The sequence below is a fragment of the Anser cygnoides genome, chromosome 1 (assembly GCF_040182565.1).
Source record: "Anser cygnoides isolate HZ-2024a breed goose chromosome 1, Taihu_goose_T2T_genome, whole genome shotgun sequence".
Classification (NCBI taxonomy): domain Eukaryota; kingdom Metazoa; phylum Chordata; class Aves; order Anseriformes; family Anatidae; genus Anser; species Anser cygnoides.
The window spans coordinates 74,524,351-74,547,305 of NC_089873.1; the positions used below are offsets into that span (position 1 = coordinate 74,524,351).

The 22,955-nt window shown below is 40.8% G+C and overlaps 1 protein-coding gene across 12 annotated transcripts in view; it reads right to left on the reverse strand.

Annotated features, from left to right (window-relative positions):
* Nucleotides 1–13,043, reverse strand: part of ARHGAP8 (Rho GTPase activating protein 8) — an 83,892-nt gene extending 70,849 nt beyond the window's left edge. For 3 of the 12 annotated variants that reach the window (XM_067000147.1, XM_048046871.2, XM_067000141.1), the window contains exons 1-3: nt 12,822–12,961; nt 11,532–11,637; nt 11,078–11,143 (exon numbers count right to left, since the gene is read on the reverse strand). In XM_067000147.1, coding sequence (XP_066856248.1) covers nt 11,078–11,143; nt 11,532–11,535 — 70 coding nt within the window. In that variant the 5' untranslated portion in view covers nt 11,536–11,637; nt 12,822–12,961. Of the gene's footprint in view, nt 1–11,077; nt 11,144–11,531; nt 11,638–12,013; nt 12,091–12,821 lie in introns of all 12 variants that reach the window. The other 9 variants (XM_048046869.2, XM_048046877.2, XM_048046870.2 and 6 more) reach the window with 5 other exon arrangements.
* Between the last annotated feature and the right edge of the window lie 9,912 nt (nt 13,044–22,955).

Here is a 22,955-nt window from a genome sequence, read left to right on the forward strand (position 1 = left end):
ACTGGATTTGTCCTTAATCAGTGCACTAAAGACCTGGTTGTCTGCCTAAAATAATTATTTTTCCCTTAATTCACAAGTACTAAATATTTTCATCCCAGCAAATTTGTGAGTTACCATAACTTACTGTGCAAAACAAGAAATTTAGTATTGCAAAGCCTGGTAGTGTTTTACTATAAGAGCTCAATGCATAATGTCAACACAAGCTGCCCAAGCAGTCCAGCAAATGTTTCAAATGAGAACTCAGTCATTGATCTGCATGTGCCAAGGGACTTAGTAGGGCCCAAAACAGTTCACACGTTCGATAATCTCATTATAATCAAGCAGTAATAGCAGCCACTTCAAATCTAACCCTGAAACGAACTTCCTTCTATAATCTTCATTTTTAGTCCACCTCAAACTTCCCCTCTACTCACATCACCACATCCCATCCCCTGAACCTTATTTTTTAAATTGCATCCCATGCTAGATAATCCATAAATGTTTTGTAGTTACAACTGAACACAAACTGAGAAAGGATCTAACATTTCCAGAGTTTTGACTGTTTTTTGATGTTAGAATCGTAAAGGCATTTTGGCTTATCTTGCTACCAAAACTAAAACTCACTGCAAAGTCACAAACACTTTATTATTTTGCTGACTTTTGTGAGCAAAGCTATTAGCTTGTGATGAGTAATGTTTGCAGAAGAGCACAAAGAATCCTTATATGTGGAAAACTGCAAAATAAAATAATAAAATAATATTTTTGTCAACAAAGACTACGTAGTATAGGAAACTAGAGGAAGACAAAGAAATAGAAAAGGAAAGGAGGGAGAGGGGAATCTTTCCACACTAAATTATAAAGGCTGGAAAACAAATTAGATTTAAAGTTTGAAATGTGGTTAAAATGCTTCCTGTTCATCTTCCTTCTTATTCGCTATGCCCATGTCTTACAAAGAAGTAATTCTCTTGCCTGGTATAGAATACAGACCTTCAAAAGACTAGTTAAAATCTATGTGAGAAGCATCTCATGCCATGGTTCAATGATACAGTATGTGTGGCTTTTAACTTCCCTGCACAGGATCAGAAAAACTGAGGTCACAGGAAAGAAAAATGGCCCAGCATAAATGAACTCTGAATTCAAATTTGTTCAAAAAATTTTGGCAGGTTAATTTTTTATCGGAAAGATTTATGTGTTATCAAGTATCTCCTGTCCTTGAAAAGCTAACAAACAAGGATTTATACATTTTTGCTGCCCCTATATACTTTTGACTAACTTGATGGAAATGGGATTGTGCCTCACTGCATGAGATGGATCAAATTTTTATCACTGGGTGTTCTGCTTGCATGTATATTTGGTAATAATGGCTGTGAAACCACTGCCCCATTACGAAGACTTCTACCCTGAAGACCTCATTACCTTATCCAAAGGTCTTTGTCTATATCCATGCACGTTACAGAGCAGTTTTCAGGTAAGAGACTGTAGGGAAAAAAAATGAAGCACTAGCACAATGGCTGAAAATATGGCTTACAATTATTAAGTGGATTCTGCTATCAGGCCTTTTCAACACTTTAACGGAAGTCCAGGAAAACTTGTCAATTCCCCAATATCACATTAAACTACTTGACATCATTGCACCTGGTTTGTTACCTTTCTCTCTTTACCTACAACCCCAAAACATTCGCAAATTATCATCCTAGGAAAGAATCAAAAGTTCTAGTATCTGGAAGATAACAAATCCTATTTCCCACCTAATAAGTCTAACAATGGAAACATACTGCAGGAATGATGCACTCTAGCCCACTAATCTCCATGAAACACTACTAGAAGGCTCTTCAGAGACACTTAACAACAATGGTACCCATATCTTTCTGAACTTGCAAACATACATATGCTAACTGCTAGACAAACCTAAAGATACATCACTTGTATGCACACTTCTCTAAACCTATGCTAACTTCTAACAAGACCACACTGCTTATTCTTCTTCTTAGCAGCACACCACAAAAATGGAAACCTTAGAGAAATTTTATATTTATTCCATGTTGAAATAGTCATTGGTGCTGCTACACTCTACAGTATGACTACAACAGTAGTGACATGAAGGTCTGAGATTAAGCAAGTAACAGAGGGAAAGATGAGGTTTTTGCTTGTTTGTTTGGTTTGCTTTTATTGATTATTTTTTTATTAGACCAACTAATGCAGATGTTTAAAAGAACAACTGGTAACTTTTCAGGCATTCAAGCCCTTCTGGTGACCTCCAAGAGAAGCTTGTGCACCTGACAGCTTATCATTTTATGCACCTTCCAACAACATTCCCTTTGATATGTTTCAAAAATGTTTAACAAGCAGTATATAAACAATGAAGTGCAGAGTTCGGGAAAGGTGCAAGGGGACAAAGCTACCCTAAGTCAGCTGTGGAAGACAGCAAGGACATAGCCTAGGAAAAGAACATACAAACCACTCATAAATGCAATGATTGGAAATGTATAAGGTTGTCAGGTAAGGCTCTTCTCCTCTAACTGCCATAATTTACAATTTAACCATTTAAATAAACCTTGAGTTTTTCTTAAACAACATTTATACTCTTCCCAAGGATGTAGAGACCTTGCTTACCTCTTCTGAAATGCTACGTAACACACCTGATTTACCAAAATGGTTGGCAAGAAAAATACATTTACTTAGAGTGGTTAACGTATATGCTGTTGTTGTCTTTGCTGTAGTTATACCTATTCCAGCTGCTTCTTAAACCAGCATCATTTCCCCCCCCCCCCCTTTTTTTTTCTTTTTCAGAAGTAGCTCAGATGCCAAACCCTGGAAAGAATTCAGGGTCAGCATGAAAAATCCTTCCATTCTTTTCAGATGGTCAATTAAAACTATGCAGCACCAAAACCAAACCAGACCAAAAAAAAACACCACAACAACAAACAAACAAAAACCATGAAACACCCTCTGCACTGCTTACCAGGTAAGTTTTCAGTTACAGTGACACACTGGCATAAACTCTGAGAATCCCATCAGTACAACAAAGCATTTGACAGTGCAATCCAAACATGGATTTTATTCTTTTCTTCATTTTAATTTAGCTATTAAGAACAAACACCTGTAAGTCATTTGCTGTACCTCAATGTAAAATAGATATACAACCCCATTAGGCCCAGACTGAGGAAAGCATTTGGGACAGCCATAAAGCAAAAGCATATATGCACAGAAGCCCAGCTGAAATGAATGATGTGTTCAAGGTTTTCTTGAATCAATGCCTCAAAGAACTCTTAGTGGCCTGATTAGTCAGGAGGCAGCTCTGCTACTCTTTGCCTGATCACATCTTGCCACTTTTAGCTCGCATTGCAATAGATTTTCTTTCAAAGTACTTTTGCAGGTACCAGGATCACAATGAAACTGGGTTTCACTCCCCCCAGCCGTAGCTGCTGGAATCAAAACCCCCACTTGTACCCCACTCTGTGCCCACCTGGCAGACACTCAGTGAAAATAAATGGTATTCCTTGTGGCAAAGCATGCCATTTATTGTCAGTCATGGTATCACAGCAGAGCTCTTCGTGAGCTTCTGTTGAGAAGTGTACTTCAGGAGTAAAGTAATACCGATTTTTCATTCAGTCCTTGGTACATGACTTCTAACAATTCCTCTCTCTTCATAAATTTAGTCAGTCTTCTGTAGGGTTTCATGAGGCTTCTTAAACGTATTTTTTTCTCATTGCCTGACTTCAAATACACAAAAAAAGAAGTTTCAAATAAGTTACCCCAATAACAAATATGAATTGTTTGACTCCAGAGCCAATTCATTCATGTTTCCTGTCTGCTGGCAAAGAAAGAAGAGAGAGAAAAAAGAAACCAAAAGGTGAATTTATTATAATCCCACTTATAATAATTGGATCCTACCAGATTTAAGGCTGGAACGAGAAGCTATTTTAATCTTTCAAATATTTTAATCTTTCAAAGGCATTTTATACTTAAAATTGATTTCTATCCAAAACCTTTTACCTGCTGTTGGTACAACTAAAAGCAAAGAAAACTACAAGAAATTAAGAATAAGACTTTTCCCCAGTTTACCATTTCTTTCTTTTAGTTGATACTTTTAATGGTACGTAGTTGGTAGGTACCATTCTATACTGAGATACCTTCACTGTCTCTTCAGTAGTTTACTGGTTCCTTTGCATGGGTCTTTCACAAAAGGAAAAGAAGGCTTTTTTAAGAGACAAAAAAATAAGGGATGAGAACAGTTACCAGGTTGTCAGAGGGAACAAGAAGCAAATGGAATATGTGAAGCTAACTATAATAAATTGCTTAAAAATTACTAGCTTTCAGTTCCTATCAGTGCAGCTCTTCCTTCTACGTTAACTGCAGTACAACATTAAATATTTACAGACAGGATGTCAGCTGGTAACAGTAAACAATCAACGAGGTCAACATACTCAGAACAAAACTTAAGACACTCATAAAAAAGACCTATATCGCTTGCGTTTTTGTAACACCAGCAGTACTACACTACATCCAAAGTCCATTTGCTAAGACAGCTGTTGAATCAAACACAATTTCCTTTTTCCTTCAGAATTTTCCTTTGTAGCTCTTAACAACATATATTTTATCCTGACTTGTAGGGCTCTGACTGCAAAGATAAGTTTACAACTGTGAATTTGTCAAGTCTGCTTAATCTTTCTGTCAAGCAAAACAGTAGGTATCATAGGTCCAGATACTGAGAAAAATAAAGCAGCAAACACAACTGCAACTCATTCTGCTACCTGAATGCTGTCTCAGAAGAATTTCTTTGCCATTAGGCAGGGTCATAAAAACGTTGCCAGAACAACATCACCCAGTGGACACACCAGAGCAGATAAGACAACACAAAGCCTTCGGGCACTGCCCGTTTCTGAGTTCCAAGTTTAACATAAAAGCTTGCCTACCTGTTTAATGGCATTCTTGCATACACAGAGTGAAATTCTGTCTCTGGGGAAATCAGCACCATAACTCACACTGACCTCAGCTGAGCTGGGATAGGATCTCACTCAGGCATTTTCCTCCCAAGCAGATCAGTTCCTATATTAAAACTTTCTTCTGAGGAATGCAAGAATTATCCACCTTCTTTTGTGAGTTGTCTTTCTTCCCCCACAGTGCTCAGCTTCAGCAGAGGACCCTGTAGCATCCCATCATGAACATACTCTCAGCTAAGACTCAACAAGCAGGCTGAAGCTTTCAATTCTCATCTTCTAAAATACATGGTAAAATACAGTAAACCAATGGTATATTTTTCAGAAAATAAATAAATAAATCACCTTTTGTTCATATTTCATCCAATAGTTGTAAATAAGCACCATATCTATGCAAATGTTCATAGTTATATTGAACTGAGATTTAGAGCTGAAGCTACCATGGTGTCCAGATTACCGCATACTAAAGCTAGACATAGATGAGTTGCTGTGAGCTTTGCTATTCTCTGAAGCTACAGAAATCAGCCTACGTTGTAAAGGCTTTGTTTAAAGCCAGCTTTATAAGGAACATGCCAAATCTTTGAATTTCAGCCCCAGACTCAAGCAGGTATCTTCTAGAGATTGGGGCAGCTTCCAAAAGTGGAACTTCCAATGACGCTACTGACTTTTGTTAGCAACATTTACCAGAAGAGAAGACTGAGATTCTGAGAAAAAAGACCATTAAACTTTTTTCATTGTTTTTATTCATTTTAATGCATAGTATGAGTGAACATATTAAAGGCCATGTATATAGTAAACAAAATAATCATTTTTGTGCTTTTCTCTGCCTTGCATGGCAAATTAAAATACAGAATGATAAGACAAAAGATAGATGTGGAAACTATGTGATGGGAAACATCTCAATCTTTCCAATTTCTATTATTGGTTATGCATTCTTCCCTAATTATTCGATGCCTTCTTATACGTAAAAATTGACTCAGTAGCCTTACATTCAGAATGTGTTGTATAAAGCAGCAGAGATTTAAGACAGCAACATCAGACAAAACAGAAATAGTGTAGGTCATTTATTATCAAAAGAACACCAACAAGATTTGGATATTTACTGAGATTATTCACTGGAGAAAAAGAGAGAGGAAAAACAGACCACTTTTCTGTAAATGACCTCGTATCATTTTCCTGTACATCTCTTTTTACACCTAGCCCAAGTTCCACATGCCCATCTGTGAGAGCCCATCAGTGGCCAGCGAACCCCTCCAAGGGCTACCACATGGGCACATAAATACCTGAGAATGACAGAATCATTTCAATTGGAAAAGACCTTCAGGATCATCGTGTTTTTGAAAGCTGTGGTGAAAACAGAAACCAACTATCCCCTACAAGGAATTCCTGGTGAATGATCTTCTTGCAGCTCTAATATTCACCTTACAAGCACAGCCCTGGAACATCATGACAAAGGCAGTACATTCCTTGATGGTTGCAGCAGCCATGTAGAGAAGGAAGCCCAAAGTCTCCAGCAAGCTCAATTTCAAAGTCTGAAAAGCCTAGTGAAATATATGCACTGCACAGCATATATAAAATGTCAGGCTAAGAATTTACAGTTAAAAGAAATATTCCTAGAATATATTAACATAAAGTATAAAAGATATCTTCAGAATGCAAAACTCAAATAGCCTTTTAGGCAGACATCACTGAAGGGCAATGAAGCTACATTGCTGTTGATTTTCTTTATTACAGACAGGATTGGTATCATAGCCTAGTTGCTATCATTAAGGTTACCTCAAACTTTCAAGTCTGAGACCCTGTTTTCAGTTCTTCACAACTTTGTGGACTGAAATTTTCCAACCTCAGAAGAAGCATGTGAATAAGATTGATATTCAGGAAGGATTACTGAGAAGGATAAGTGAAAGAAATGGGACTTGAACAAATAAGAGAGAAGAGATGAGGTAGGAGAGAAGTTGAATGAGTCCCAACTGGGGATAATAGGCAGAAAATCTGTGCCCATTAATGTAGCTTGAAATGAAACCCAAGATTGCTCCATCTCACTTTTTTCTTTTTCCTCCTATCAGCACATTGGCTGTTACATCCTCTTACACTGCTTGGACGCAGAAATAGCAACCTACAATTGCTATCAGTTATTCCATCACATCAACACACCGAAGGCTGTACAGTCAATCTTGAGATTCAGCCTTGATGATGATAGACACTGCTGTCAATAAGATGTCCTACAACAGAATTACCATGGTTTTTGTTTATTTAAATTCAAAGTCTATATACGGATACAAAATCACAGAGTGTGTTACAACATCAATACTCTTCCTAAGCGTACTATTCAAGCCTTTAGGAACACCACAGATGAGTTTGCCTCAAAAATGTCATCTTAGGTCCCTTTGCATGTGTAAAGACACATTTTTAATTACAGGCTCAGAAGAGAATTTTTTCTTTCCATGTAATTCCTGCTCCAGCTTCTGCATAGGAGAACAAGATCCAGGGGCACTGAAGAACCATCATTCACTTCTGCCAAAAAGATGATTGTCTTCCCATTAACATACTCATACAAGCAAAGCTTGCACACATGGAAGAGGAAAATGGATGATCTCGGAGCTAATATCAAAGATCCAGAAGCTATTTTTGCCTCTGCCAACAATTTCCAATGGGATACTTTGTAAGTTTTCAAAGCAAACTTTTCTCTTAGATGATTTTAAGACTACCTAAAAGTTTGCCAAGAGACAACATATAAGAAAAACAAAGAGAGTGGTTCCCTCAGGAGAGCTGATCCTAGCTTACTTCCCTTGACTGACAGATTTGTAAGGCCTTTCACATGAGCTCACATGACATCCTGATCTCCAGGTTGCAGAGAGATGGATGTGAAAGGTGGGCCATTCAGTGGGCAAGTAATTGGCTATAAGGTCACACCCAGAGAGTGGTGGACAGTGGCTCTACAACCATGTGGAGGCCGGTGATGAGCGGTGTCCCTCAGGGGTCTGTCTTGGGACCAGTAACAAATACCTTTATCCATGACATAGACAGTGGGATCAGGTGCACTCTCAGCAAGTTTGCAGGTGACACCAAGCTGAGTGGTGTGGTCAATACAAGAGAAGGAAGGGATGCCATCCAAAGGGACCTGGGCATGCTCGAGAAGTGGGTCCATGTAAGCCTAAGGAGGTTCAGCAAGGCCAAGTGCAAGGTGCTGCACCTGGGTCAGGGCAATCCCAGACATGAGCACAGACTGGGAGAAGAACTCATTGAGAGCAGACCTGCAGAGAAGGACTTGAGGGTTCTGGTGGACCAAAAGCTTGGCATGAGCCAGCAGTGTGCCTGCAGCCCAGGCTAATCGCCATCTTTCACTGCCTTTTGGTTAGATATTGCTGACTCAGACTTTTCCTTAGAATATGTGAGTGATAGTACTATTTTCTTTTTTTTTCTTTAAAAAAATAAACAGTGTTTACATTTTCCAAATTATTTTTTGCTGTATTTGTTTTTCCATTAAAATTTTGATACTGTCCACACAGCCTGTTTCTTCATGAAAAATGTGTTTTGTTTTGTTTTTTTTAATATAAATCCTATCTGCAATTTTCACTCCTGGACATGCAAATATCTGCTTCTTTTTTGTAGTGCAGCTGGACCAGTGAAGTCAGGCAATGTGCAGAAAAGCTGTCAAATACAAGTCATTTCTTCTTTCCTTTGAAAGCAAAGGGTGCCCAACCTGTGCAACTTGCCTGACTCACAGGCCAGTCAGATGTGGTTCCCATGATAACACCTGTATCATTTCATAGAATTACAGAATATTCTGAGTTGGAAGGGACTCATAAGGATCATTGAGTCCAACTCCTGGCATCACACGGGTCTGCCCAAAACTTTGGACCATGTGACTAAGTGCACAGTTAAAACACTTAAACTCCAACAGGCTTGGTGCCATGACTACTTCCCTGGGGAGCCTGTTCCAGTGTGCCACCACCCCCTCAGTGATGAGCCTCTTCCTGATGACTAGCCTAAACCTCCCCTGCCTCAGCTTGACACCATTCCCGCAGGTCCTGTCATTGGTGATAATGGAGAATAGATTGGCGCCTGCCCCTCCACTCCCTCTTGTGAGGAAGCTATAGACCACAATGAGCTTTCCCCTCAGCCTCCTCTTCTCCAGGCTGAACAGGCCTAGTGACCTCAGCCGCTCCTCATGCGTCTTCCCCTCTAGGCGCTTCACCATCTTCATAGCCCTCCTCTGGAAACTCTCCAACAGTTCAATGCTCTTTTTGTACTATGATGCCCAGAACTGCACACAGTACTCGAGGTGAGGCCGCACCAGAGCAGAGTAGAGCAGGACAATCCCTTCCCTCAACCGACTAGCAATGCCGTGCTTGATGCACCCCAGGATACGGCTGGCCCTCCTGGCTGCCAGGGCACACTGCTGGCTCATATTCAACTTGCTGTCAACCACAACCCCCAGATCCCTCTCTGCGGGGCTGCTCTCCAGCGTCTCGTCACCCAGTCTGTACATATAGCCAGGGTTGCCCTGTCCCAGGTGCAGGACCCGGCACTTGCTCTTGTTAAACTTCATGCGGCTGGTGATCACCCAGCTCTCCAATCTGTCCAGATCTCTCTGCAAGGCCTTTCCACCCTCAACAGAGTCCACAACTCCTCCAAGTTCAGCGTCATCAGCAAATTTGCTCAAAACTCCTTCTAGTCCTACATCCAAATCATTTATAAAAACATTGAAGAGGACTGGCCCTAAAATGGAGCCTTGGGGGACCCCACTAGTGACCATCCACCATCCTGATGTGGCCCCATTTACTACAACCCTTTGAGCCCTGCCCGTCAGCCAATTGCTCACCCATCGCACAATGTTTTTGTTTAACTGTATGCTGGACATTTTGTCCAGTAGGATCCTATGGGAAACCATGTCAAAAGCTTTGCTAAAGTCCAAAAAGATCACATCAGCTGGTTTCCCTTGATCGACTAGATGGGTGATCTTATCATAAAAGGAAATCAAATTTGTTAAACAGGACCTACCCCTCATGAACCCATGTTGGCTGGGACCAATAACTGCACTGTCCCCCAGGTACACTTCAATAACTTCAAGGATCATCCTCTCCATAATTTTACCAGGCACTGACGTGAGACTGACAGGCCTGTAATTGCTAGGGTCTTCTTTCTTGTCTTTCTTGAAAAGTGCGGAGGCTGGCAACAAATCTGAAAGCCCAACTTTGAACACAGTGAGCAGCAGGCCACCCAAACTCCCTCATTTCCACCTCTCAGAGCTACATCTGTAGCCATAGCAACATTTTGGATAATCACTTGTATGGTCTGGAGGGCGACAATCTTATCTTAGAGTTATAATGGTCTGTTAAATGCCACAAAAATATGAAGCATTGATAATTTTAATCAAAAATCAATTTTAAATAAAATTGGATTTCTAATTTCAATAACAATGGCTATTAAATAATGACTGTTCAATTATAGCTGAATTTCAAACTTAAACCAATCCTGTCAGCACAGCATAAACACCTACAGCTATTCTACACACAAACACTTTACACCAAGGTCAGTTTTGACTCTGAACAATTTCCCTTAAAAAAAAAAAAGCATTAGTTTAAGACTGATACCCACATAAACATACAGAATACTCATCCAGCTGAGTTAAAGAATGATTTCATGGCTCTATCCATATTCTTACAGAAAAGCTTAAAATTTAATAAGTATAAAAATACTGTTTATGCATTTCCCCAGCTGTACTACTATTAAGCATCTATTCAAACCAGAAGACCTTTAAAAATACAGTTTACATCTCACCATGGTTATTTACTTTTTGAATTCCTGCTCTAACATGATGAAACCAACACAAGGAAGTCACCGTCATTTCACATAATAAAGTTAGTTCCACTTAGTATGACTGCGTATTTTTGTCTGAAGCCACTGAAATAGCAACTTATTTGTGTAAAAGCAACTTTTAAAATAAAGTTATTTTGTCACAGAATCATTGTAGTCTTTCTTAGATGCATTCAAAATCCTCTTCAGCTAACTGCTAAATCTGAGGCTAAAATGACATGCTCTTTTATACAACATGTCAAAGGTCAATAACAAGCCTGCAGCAAAATCACACACAGATCCTAGAACACCTCACAAAAGCAGAGGTCACTCCTTCTCAGAAGTAGTGAGGCCCTTACCTTCAAAGGCCCTGGCTGCTGCTCCAGAAGGAGCCTTCACTCCTGTACCCAGCCACCTAGACTGGACTTGCAAAGGGGAAAGACCAGACAAAAAGCAGTTTAGTGATCATTCAGCGCAGGGACAGGCAAAAGTAACAGGCAAAAAGCTCATCTGTGTTAAAAAGAAAAAAATGCCAACATCCCAGCAAGGCCATCATTACAACACATAGGACAGGGGGCTCCTGGCTGTGCACCCGGTCACATTTGAGGGAAGGGGAAAGGTATCTGCTTGGAAAGGGGCTTCTCCCTCAGATTGAGACAAGCTGTTTAGTTGCAGTGCAAGCACGTGAAGAAGGGCTTAAACTCTTTTGCCACTGTTGGAGGTTTTCAGCCTCTTGGTGGACAACTTCTACCAGGGTGCATTTCCAAGGGAGGCAGGTAGGAAGGAATTGCAGGAATGCTGATGGCAACTCACCCATGGGACCAGTTCCAGAATGCTCTCTCTCCTGGGCTACCACGGCCCACCTGAGGTTAAAACCGTCTCAACTAAACCCTGCTCTGCCTCCTACCAGGAAAACTTGCTGCAAAATAACAAGGTCACAGGATCATTGCTCAGACATCTGGAAAGGTCAGAATGAAATATTCATGTACAACATGAATTCAGCCCCCTTCATGTTTCACAGAAAAGCCAGATGCAACATATACAAAAAGAGTGCTGAAAAATCAAATTAATAATAAATATATATTACAGTAGCAATGAAGAGGAATTCATTTTTCAAAGGACTGGTAACACAGAGGAGGAAAGAAAGCCCTAAAAGAGCAACATAGGAGTACATAGCTAGAGACATTCTTTATGAGATTTTATGGCTTCTAGTTACAGTGTTAAATCTCTACACCTACAGTTTGTCATGTCCAGACAACCACATGATGTTTAGTATAACCTTTACCCCTGCTTACCCTGTGTCTTGTGAGATTTTATATCCAAACATGAGCTCCAATTCTGCAACAGCTCTTCCATGCAGAAGCTTTTGGTCCTTCCGTGAAGCCAGGGGGCATGACCGTAAGAGCACAAATTTACCCACATACCATTGAACCGCAAAAATGACACTGCACGAACATAGAAAATCTTCCTGGGCTGAGTCATATCCCTGTGTAAACAGCTGCAAGGCTCAGTTCTGTGACTGAGGAGCAAGCACGGGTATAAGCCAACAGCCTCATATAAAGCCCGTGACTGCTGACCCCATCCATCATGATGACCTTTGAATCCTATCATTATGGGATATTGTAAAACTGGACGCATCCCACAGAACGGGCATGTTCATGCTCCCAGTTGGTCATAAGTGGAAGCCAAAAGCTTCTTTAGCTTCTGAACAGACATCTTGCCCCACACAAAAACCTCTTGCGTGCCCTCATGGGGCACACGAAATACTCCACAGGTGGACAGCAGGGCTGCCTCCCTAGCATATACACACTAAGAAGAAAGGCTGGCAGAGGACCCCAGCCCGACCAGCGGGTCGCTGTACCTTCTGACGAGGCACCTCTCGCCCAAAGGCCAGCACCACCGCAGAGGCTGATGGAAAGCGAACCCTATCCTTCCTTCCTTCCTCCGCCCTGGTCAGCCCCAACCACTTTCTCCCTCCCTTCTCCGGCAGGCAACCGCTGGGGCCGCAGGGAAACCCCCGCGGGGCAGGAACCGGACGGGGGCCGCTCCCTCCCGGTGCCCCCAGGTAGTGGCGGGCGGCGGGGCCGGGCCAGTCTTACGTACCTGGCGGGGGTACGGCGGGCGGAAACCACAGGTGCTTCTCCCGGCCAGCAGCAGGTCCCGGGGCTGGTCTCACCTGTGGGCGGCCGGAGGAGGGGCGAAGGCCGAGGGCAGGACGCCTCCGGCCGCCGGGAGGAAGCGCGGGGCCGTCCGCCATCGAGAGAGACGGAGCAAGAGAGAGGGAAGAGGGGAGGGAAGGAGGGAGGGGGAAGGGGGGGGGAGAGGGAAGGGGGGGGGAGAGGGAAGGGAAGGGTGGAGGTGGGGGGGGGGAGAGAGAGGGGGGGAGGGGGGAGGGGGGGAGAGAGGGGAGGGGGGGAGGGGGAGAGAGAGAGGGGGAGGAGGAGGCGGAGGCGGAGGCGGGGAGAGAGAGAGAGAGAGGGGTTGCCCCTAGGGCTCGGCTTGGGGCTCTGAGAGGCATGGCAAAGCCCCGGGGCCTTTCGGTTTCTGTTCCTGCTGAGGGTTGCTGGAGGCAGCAGGAGCTGAGGCTGGGCTTGCTGTGACCCCAGGGTCCCTCAGCGTCCCTACTGCGTGCTCATGGGTCTGGGGGTAACCGAGTATCAGAGTAGTCGGTATCCGAGTTAGTCGGATTTCCAGAGGGGAGAAGGAAAATAAAACCATATGCAGAAGGAAGATATGGAAATTAATCACATTTTACTGCCTCTTTATTATTGGGGGGGGGGGGGGGGGGATCAGTTATCAAGTATTTGAGCAGCACCATCTGAGTACTGCGGGGAGCAGTGAACATATTGACAGAGAGCTCAGGGGGGATCGGCCCTGTATGATTCACTCCAGCGATCTGCGGAGGAAAAGTCAAAAATGCAGCCCCTCGCTGCAAGGCCTGCATGTGCCGAGGGGCTCTGCGCTGCGAGTGTGCAGTGGCAGTGCTCCATCTGTCTGGAGAATAAACAGGAGACATCTGCCCAGAGGAATTTTCCAGTTTGTATACAAAAGACTGACGTTCATCATTTTCACATAGCTTTTTTTCCTAAGTGTATGACACCAGTAACTCCTCTAGGCTACCCAAGTGGATGTAGTCCCAAAGCAGGTAGGATAGGGTACAAAGTACCGTCAGCATCCTAATTAAATACTCTAGGTTGATCTGACCTACAGTTTCACCTGGATTATGCCATTTTCTAACTGCTCCTTCAGACTGATGCTGGGAAACAGTCATTGCCAACAAGAGGGTGAGGGAGTAGGAAGTAAGCTAAGATAAATCAGTGGAAGGTGAAAAAAAAAAAAAAAAGGCATGAAAAAAGGCACAAAGACATCACTGAGTCACAAATTGCCGGCTGCTTCCACAATTCCAGGAAAATACTGCTGGATTCCCCTTTTTCCTGGCTTCTGCTGCTGGCTGCTGTCAGAGAGGGGATGCCAGCTCTGACCAGAAAACTGCCTGTACGGCTCTAGCTGCATTGCATGTCCCTTGTGCCATCTTTTCCAAACAAAAAGCAGCTCACTGTGGACTCCCTCCTGCCTCTGACTGATGCAGTTTCTCTTCTGTCTTCTGTCTGTGTGGAGAAGCCTCCTCCTTACTTTATTAGAATTAATAAGTATTTTTGCTAAGTGCATAACTTTGTATTTCTTCCATTAAATTGCATGTCATTTCTTTCTCCAGTCAACAGACTCATACGATTCCTTCCATGGGGTATTCCAGTCCTTTTCTGTTGTAACAGCAGGTCTTAGCTTTATGTCATCAGCAAATTTCATTAGCACACTCATGTTTTTTGTGCCAAGGTCACTAATAAAATTTTAACTAAGATTAGTTCTGAGATCAGTCCCTATGGAACTGCATTAGTAACCGCCTTCCATCCAGAGTTTCCCCTTCAGCACACGCTATTATCCTTACTTTTTATGTCTTACATTCATCCACATCTCTCCATCTTAATTAATATTTTCTCACATGGCATCCTCTCAAATGTTTTATTGAAGTCCAGGTAGATTTGATCTACCATATTTTCATTGTTTGAAAAAATGATTTATCAGAGATAGATACTGGCTTAGTCTGGTATATTCTATTCTTGGTGAAGTCCTGCTGCATTTTAACTAGTTTTGCATTTACCTCCACATCTTTAATTAGGTTTTCATTCAGCATTTATTTTAAAGCTTTGTGTACTAATGAGGTCAGTTAAAAGAGCCTGTAGTTGCTTGGATCACTCCATTTTCTCACCAAATCCCCACTGAAGTCTCTGGACTTTTCAGAGTCTTTCCTGAGCTGCTGTTGCCACTAGGTCTGACCTGAAATTAAAGCACAGCAGGCCTATGATTGATTTTGGACTTACTCCTCAGGCTGAAAAAGCCAAATGTTGTATTTTTTTACTTCAAAGCCTGCCTCAAAGGTTTCTTCTGAAAAACTGTGCATTCAGATTGCCTAGTTTCCAGATTTACTTCCAATCATGCCTTCATGATTTTATGCATGTAACCTGAATGCTCTGACATTGCCTTGCATGTTTCAAATGCATTGTTTTATATTTGTATTTTTATTATTTTAATATTGTGTCTGCAACCACAAAAGAAAACCTGAAGAACAATGCTTCCAGTTTTCTCTTTATTAACACTTCCACTCAATGGATTTAGAATAAACCTTATTATTTTAAAACAAAATCATTTTGCTTGTGCAATTGCAGACAACTGCCATCTCAAAATGAGATGTAGAAGTGAAGTTCATGGGTGAGAGTTTGTCCTACAGATGAGAGCTATTTTGCTCATGTTAGTCTGGTCTAAAAGAGATCTCTTTCTGTGGACTTTGACACTTTCTTAATCAGCTACCAATCGATATGAGTCTCCAGGCAGCCTTCTTCCAGATGGTAATGACTATGGTGAGGTCCTTGCTGAGACTGACATTTAATTCCTCAGAGCAGTAGTACCAATGGGAGGAGAGGAAGGCAAGTCCAAATTTTTGGTTGGTCTACTGTACTTCTACATCCTTCACTGGGCATGACACTCTCCTTGATTGTACCTTAGCCCTTCTGTGTCTTTCTGCATGTTTCAATAAACAGGTTGTTTAGAAAGAACTTTAGATGGACACCTGTCTATCGCCTTAAGCTCAATTTGTAGAGAAGAGGTTATCTAGAAATTTTGAAGAGCGGGAACTTCCAGTAACTGAGATCTCCTGAGCAGCAAAGTTCAAATCAGAGCAGTGACGACTGCAAGTCATCCATTGTCACTGGAAGACTTTGGTGCTGACTCAGCTGCTCATCATCTCCTGTTGGCTGAATGCCCACATAAGGTGTATACCGCTGGTGTTGTTTTAACTGCACGGGTAGATGATCAATATTCTAGGATCATAGCTAGGATCGAAAGCTAAGTATAGACTAAGTATAAAGCTAAGTATAGACTAAGTATAAAGCTAAGTATGGACTAGAGTTTCAACACAGAAAGCAAGTTTGACTGATAAAATAGTGTAGCAATATCAGGCTATCCGTTTTTACTTGGTAAAAGATGGCCTCAGTTTTTTAGCTCAAAATGCAACAGGTTTGCATCATGGGTGTCTAAGATATGTTTCAGCACTGAGGGAAGCTGACTTTATGGGAACCAGAGAAAAGATCAACAAAAAAAGCAAAGTCATGTTTTCGAGTAATGCTGTGGCATGTTTACTAGGCTAATGCTTACCAGGATAAGCTTATTAAGTTATGTAATCTTTTTTCTTCATAATAAGAGAATATGATATGGGTGAGTGTACCCAATCTGACTCTCAAATGTGTGTATATCCTAGCCTTTCATTTTATATGAACAAGAACAAAATATATGTTATTTGTCATCTATAAATCTGTAATTTATATACAGTTTCACTTAAGGAATGTAATTCACTATTGTTACACTTTGCTTTAAAAAAGTTGCAAATGAGAGCCTTCTAATACAAAAATTACTTAATATGGGTTACCGTGTCCCTTATTATTAGGTATGTATTATGATGTATATTGTATCAGTTACCACAATGAATGTAACATAAATACACAAATCCAGTATTCAGCAGTGTTCTCTGAATGCATCTGTAATTTCTAAAATGGCAGTGAAGTACTACGGTATGGGTAATAAAGCAAAAACATAATTTAAAACGCGAGAAGAAATTCCTGTTGTACCACTTAGAGTAAGAATAATATACAAGTCAGTAAAAAAGAACTGCTTGTTTACTGTTTTTTTTTCTTTAATACTTCCCCCCTTCATGCAGCTTGCAGAGCCTTCCATTGCTGCAGAACAGAACAGAATGAAGAAAGCTGTGATTTGAAAGCAAGATTTAAGTGACTGAAGAAATATCTGAATTTTGTTTTTCCTCTCCATTTCCTTTCACACATGTTTATGAACTCACAGTTGGATTTCCTCAAACAGGAAATTCCACAGTAATTACCGTTAGTGTGCTATGGTAATAGCAGTCCAGTGAATCCACAGGCTCTTTTCAGAGTCACTCCCTTTTAAAGGAAATAAATGCTGATATGGGCCAAATCCTCTGTTGCTGGGTTAATGTTACCACATTAAGCAGCAAAAGCTTTTACTCTGGCAAATAGCGTGCGTGCTTTTTTGAAACAAGTTAATTATGATGCATAGATTAACTGAAAGAGTAGTACTTTATGACCCACAAGTACTGCTAGAGCACTGCTGTACAAATATATTTGTTGCTTTAGAAGATAATGTAAATGGAAGCCGAGGTGATCTGGGCTGGTAATTCCTGGAGGGCAGAGATAAATGAGGATTGAATGAGAAAGATTATAGGTATGGATTTTTCTGAGAGATATGTTCTGCAACCAAAGAATTCAGTAAGAAGCACATTGGTCCACCTCTCAGTGTGTACCACGTGTTCAAAAAGTTGCACGCTTCTCAGTGGGAAAACATGACAAAATCCGTCCCTTGTGAAGACATAAAAGATCTGGTCTTCAACCAAAGAGAGAGATTTAAATCCCTTTCCAAGTTTTTTAACAACTAATGAATAATCTTGGAACCAAGTTCTTTTTATCAATTTCTTCAGCTTTTGTCCAGAAGCCTATTCATGAGTCTTTCTACCTCATATTTAACACCTTCCTAAATTATGCATTAGGTGATGACTTACACTTTGCTTTTTGACATGCATTCATTAATCGGAATTTGTCCCAAAGTTATGGACCATAAAGAGCTGGTTTGTGTCAGGTCATTGTCCTGGTTCCAGTTAGGACAGAGTTAATTTTCCCTCATAGTAGCTGGTAGGGTGCTATGTTTTGGATTAGGGTGAGAAGAGCGCTGATAACATGCTGATGTTTTAATTGTTGCAGAGCAGTGTTTACACCAGGCCAAGGACTTTTCGGCTTCTCGCTCTGTCCTGCCAGCGAGCAGGCTGGGGGTGCAGCAGGAGCTGGGAGGGGACAGACCCAGGACAGCTGACCCAAACTGGCCAAAGGGGTATTCCATACCATCTGACGTCATGCTAAACAATATATAGGGGTGGCTGGCCGGGGTGGGGGGGGCCGGCTGCTCGGGGATAGGCTGGGCATCGGTCAGCGGGTGGTGAGCAATTGCATTGTGCATCACTTGTTTTCTTACACATTATTATTATTAATACTATTATCATTATCACTATTATTATTATTATTGTTATTATTATATTCCTGTCTTAATAAACTGTCTTTATCTCAACTCACCGGCTTCACTTTCCCGTTTCTCTCCCCCATCCCAGAGAGGGAGGGGGGAGGGTGAGCGAACGGCTGTGTGGTGTTTAGCTGCCAGCCGGGTTAAATCACAACAGTCATGAACAGCTTGGATCTGAATTTCTACCAAAAGCTTTGTATCAGTTTTCATCAAGAGTTTCCTCTCGCACAAATTAGATGTGCAACTGTGGGATGAGTCTCTGTATAGAAGGACATTATCATCAGAACAGGATTTAGATAAGAGTTCTTCCCAAAACAGTTTCTAATGCAAATAAAACAGCAAAGTGTAGAATCAGCACATATGGCAGTAGATTTTTATTAATTGGTTAACAATTCCAATAATATAGATGCCTACATCATCAAAGTTATGTAAACAGAGCTCAATCACCATATGGAACTAGACCAAGACGCTAATGGGCAACAAAGCAAGGCGATCCTATTCATGTTCCATATGGCTTCTGTTGACTTCTATCTATTATACTGAAACTTTTATGTAGGCTATTATGGAGTATCATCTTTTGCTTTTTAAAATGGCCAAATGAAATTAGGAATCGAAGTGTACTCTCAGTGGAACAAAAATTCGAAAGGAATGTAAAAAGAACTTAAATTGGAATTTATATATATATTTTATATATATATCAGTGTTGTGCTTGCTTGAACCCTACTATTTTTTCTCCTATTTGATGAAGATGGTGGGTAAACTGAATCTTACTCCATTTCCAGGACAGTCCTGTTAAAGAGCCCTTTCATCAGCTAAACTAAGAAAAGAGGTCCTTTTGTTATAGCAGGACTATTGCGGTAACAAGCCTTAGGAGAGAAACACAAAGGCTACAGCAGCAAATACAAGCAAAGGTATCTATTTACACATTCCTTTATCTGCACCATTCCAAGTGCATAGTACAACATGGATTATTTTCCTCTCTGGCGAGACAAATGGACATAGATTCTTATTCCACAGTCAGAAGGATAGAAAGACATAGACACTTTGAGGAATTCAGTTGTGAGGAACAAATCACTGTTCTGCAAAGCCCGATGCTTTTCCTGCTTTCAGTGTGAACTTATATATCATTTGGAGCTAATAATTAACAGATTGGATTTTTCAGACAGATGTGTTAAGTACACCTTTTGAAAATCAAATGGTCCTTGCAGAGTGAATTGCAAATGCAGTGTGCTTTCCCAAGTGACACAGGGGTACAATCAGAGCACAGTGGCTTTCAGATCCTAGTCTCAGTGAGTAGGGGGAAGAGATGAGGAGAAAGCACAAAGAAGAGCCTTCCATCTACTGGAAGCTTTATTTTTAACAGCTGATTCACAACTGTGCAATCTTAACGGTGAGTTTCATCTGATAATCACTACTTGCAGAGCCCCATGCTACTGTATATCACAGCATCTAGCTGCAGATTGGGATGCTGCACTGATACAGGGTCCAGCCTCAAAGCACTTTCTCTCCTCCAGCATGCTCAAAACTCTTATTAAGCAGTCAGTGTGCAAGATAAAATTATTTCAGAAATGAGGTTGGGGGAGCATGGTGTTGCCTTTATTTTTCTTCCTTAATAGGACGGTAACTTGAATAACGATACCTGTTTGAACTTTGGGCCCCACATGTAATTCATTTTGACTCAAATCTGGTGCCTCTCTTATGGCCAAGTCAAGTGGGTAGCGTTGCTTCTTTCCTCAGAGATCTTGTAAATCTGAAGCATGTACCTGCAAAGGATGAGCTCCACCTGGCTATGCACAAAGAAGAAAATTGGTCTACACCATAAAGCATGCATCACTGGTCTTTTTCATGTCTCCCATCAATGATAGTCTTCTGAATAAAAGACAGCAGAAGACTTGCATGCTTCATTTCCCTGACCAGATTTATATACCGCAGCAGCACCCTAGCAGGTGCTGAGGTTTGAAGTCTCCCGTTTGCATTTTTTTTTTTCCATGAGCAAAAGCAGCTGGTGAACTATAGGGAAATTGCAAACTTTTAAAGAAAGGGCTTAATCCACCATCTGAAGTTCACAGAAGCATTAAGTCATTATTCAAATGAAAAGCTGCTTTTACCTATTAACATATTTTCATCAACAACAAAAAAGCAAGATGCTGATATGAGGGGAGATATGTGTATTCTTATTTATATGGTAATTGAATGGTCAGGGAATTTGCCTGTTATTTTCCTAAGACATGGCATGTGTCAATTAAAACTATGTTGCGCTACTGTTCTAATGGAACCTGGCACCATTAAGAAATCTTTTCTTCTTCATAAGATGTGATGGGGAGAGAAGCACTGAAAGTCAACCAATTTACGCAACCTACTTTGTAATATGATTGCTGGCTTTTGCCTTTCTACAGACAAAGCAAAATTAATAATTCTTCTCTGTAACAAGTGACAAGAAAATTATTTCTGTCTATCAAGCACATCCTAAGTAAGAGTAAGAATATTGTTTCCCCTCCCATAAATTTGCATATTTAGAGTGTTCTTAGTAAAATCTGGGGCGTTATAATTCAATGGCTCATATTCTTTGTCAATCAGGCTTCTTTCAAGAGTGAAAACATTTTAAAAAGCCAGCATACAACTGCAATTCCCTTTCGTCGAATCAGCACATGCTGTAAATCATGGTGCAAAAAACTCGGGCTTCATTGCAATGGGCAGAGTTCCACTGAAGCTGATGGTGCTGTGTTTGGGCTGAACTGGGTCCAAAATGTCCAGCAAACTTCCCTGCAAATGCATCATTAACAGCAATAATGGTCAGTGCTGAAGAGACACCCTGAGAACACATACCTTATTCTTGTAAAAGAATCGTTTTAATACCCTAGTTTCATCACTCAGGCTGGAGCTACTGCTTAGTATTCAAGCTGGGAGATCCATTCATCACTGTTTTATGCCTACCTGGATTTCTATTCATGCAAATTCTCCAGGGCCTCACCAAAAATAAAACAAAAAGACAAATCACTGTCCAGTGACGTAGGATTATTAGCATTTTTTGCTGAACATGCTTACACGTATGGCACTAGTTTTCTGACCTACGCAGCCTTAGCCTGAAAAGAGAGGAGTTGAGGTGCAGAAAGGAAAACTATAGTCCTCTCATGAATTTCACAGGTCAAAACCATCACTTAGAAGGGGTTTGATGGGGGAGTTGTAGAAAAAACACAAACAACTCTGAAGAAATTACTAGAAGGTGAATTGCCTAAATTTCAAGGTATGGTGCCGAGGCATCAAATATAATACAAAAGGAAAAAGCTCAGATTCACAAGCTGCCCGATGCCCCTAAACTCCACTCTTCATGAGTTTCCATCAGAGCACAATGGGGATTTCACTCACAGAGATTCAACAAAGAATGTTCAATTATTATTATATTTTATTAAAAACAAACTTGTTTATAAGACAGGAAGTATTCATAAACCAATGGAATATATGTACTTACAGCTAAATAGTGTGTGTGTTGGCCAAAGCAGTTGCAGACTGCTTTGTAACTTTTGTATTTTGTAACTGTGGAACTGAGATAATGGGGAACTTGAGTGTGTGACTCATAAGCAGTTTGACTAGCATCCAACAGTGCCAGAAAAAAGGACCAAGGAAAAGCTATGCTGGACACTGTGTCTCTGTAGGATGAGCAGACACAGAGGAGGAAGTCTCCCAGTGTATTTGTGGATTGATTTAAAGCACCAGAGTGTTTAAATAACTCTGGTCTTAGCTGAATGTGTGATGAATGGGGTTCGTGTAGTATTTTGCATATGGATGAGGTAAGCAGCCACTTAATAATTGCATGTAGTTGCTGGTACTACTACTATTACTAGTACTATTTGTAGTTACAATAGCAAGTACATGCCCTAGCTAAATTCAAAAGCTTATGGTGTTTTATACTTTATATATACCTAACTAGCAAAATTGTGTCCCCAGAAAATGACACCTAACATCTTGACAACACCAGAAAAATGCAAGGCTTTAGTTATATTGATATACCTACTGTTGTGCAACTATTTCTAGAAGTGGATGCTGATACAAATAGGAATAAGGTGTTCTTCCCAGACACTGCCATTTTCATCACAGAAAGACCAGGATTTCCACAAAAATATTTAGGGTTGTTAAAAAGATATGATCAAATAGAGCCTTAGACCAGATTCATGTATTGTCCTTGTACATATTCAAGAACCCTACAGGCAGTCATATGTACCAAAAGGAGAAAGTTCAGATTTAAGCAAGATGAGATAAAAATCAAACACAATAAGGAAGAAATGTTGCACACATTCACACTGGGAGTGGAGATTTTCCAAAGTACAGGATTGAAAATTTTATAACATGTAAATGTTTAAATTGCAATTTGTCAAAGGGCAAATGAGCATCATGCATTATTCTTGGAAACATTAATTTCAAGTTGCACAGTATTACAGAATGATCCCACTTTCAAAAGTCAGAGTTTTTAATAATAATTAAAAAAAAAAAAAAAACCATGAAAGGCATTTCATTGCATCCATTTAATCATAGTCTGAAGATACCAGTCTGGGAAAAAAAAATAAGGAAAAGCCAAATGTAAGAGAA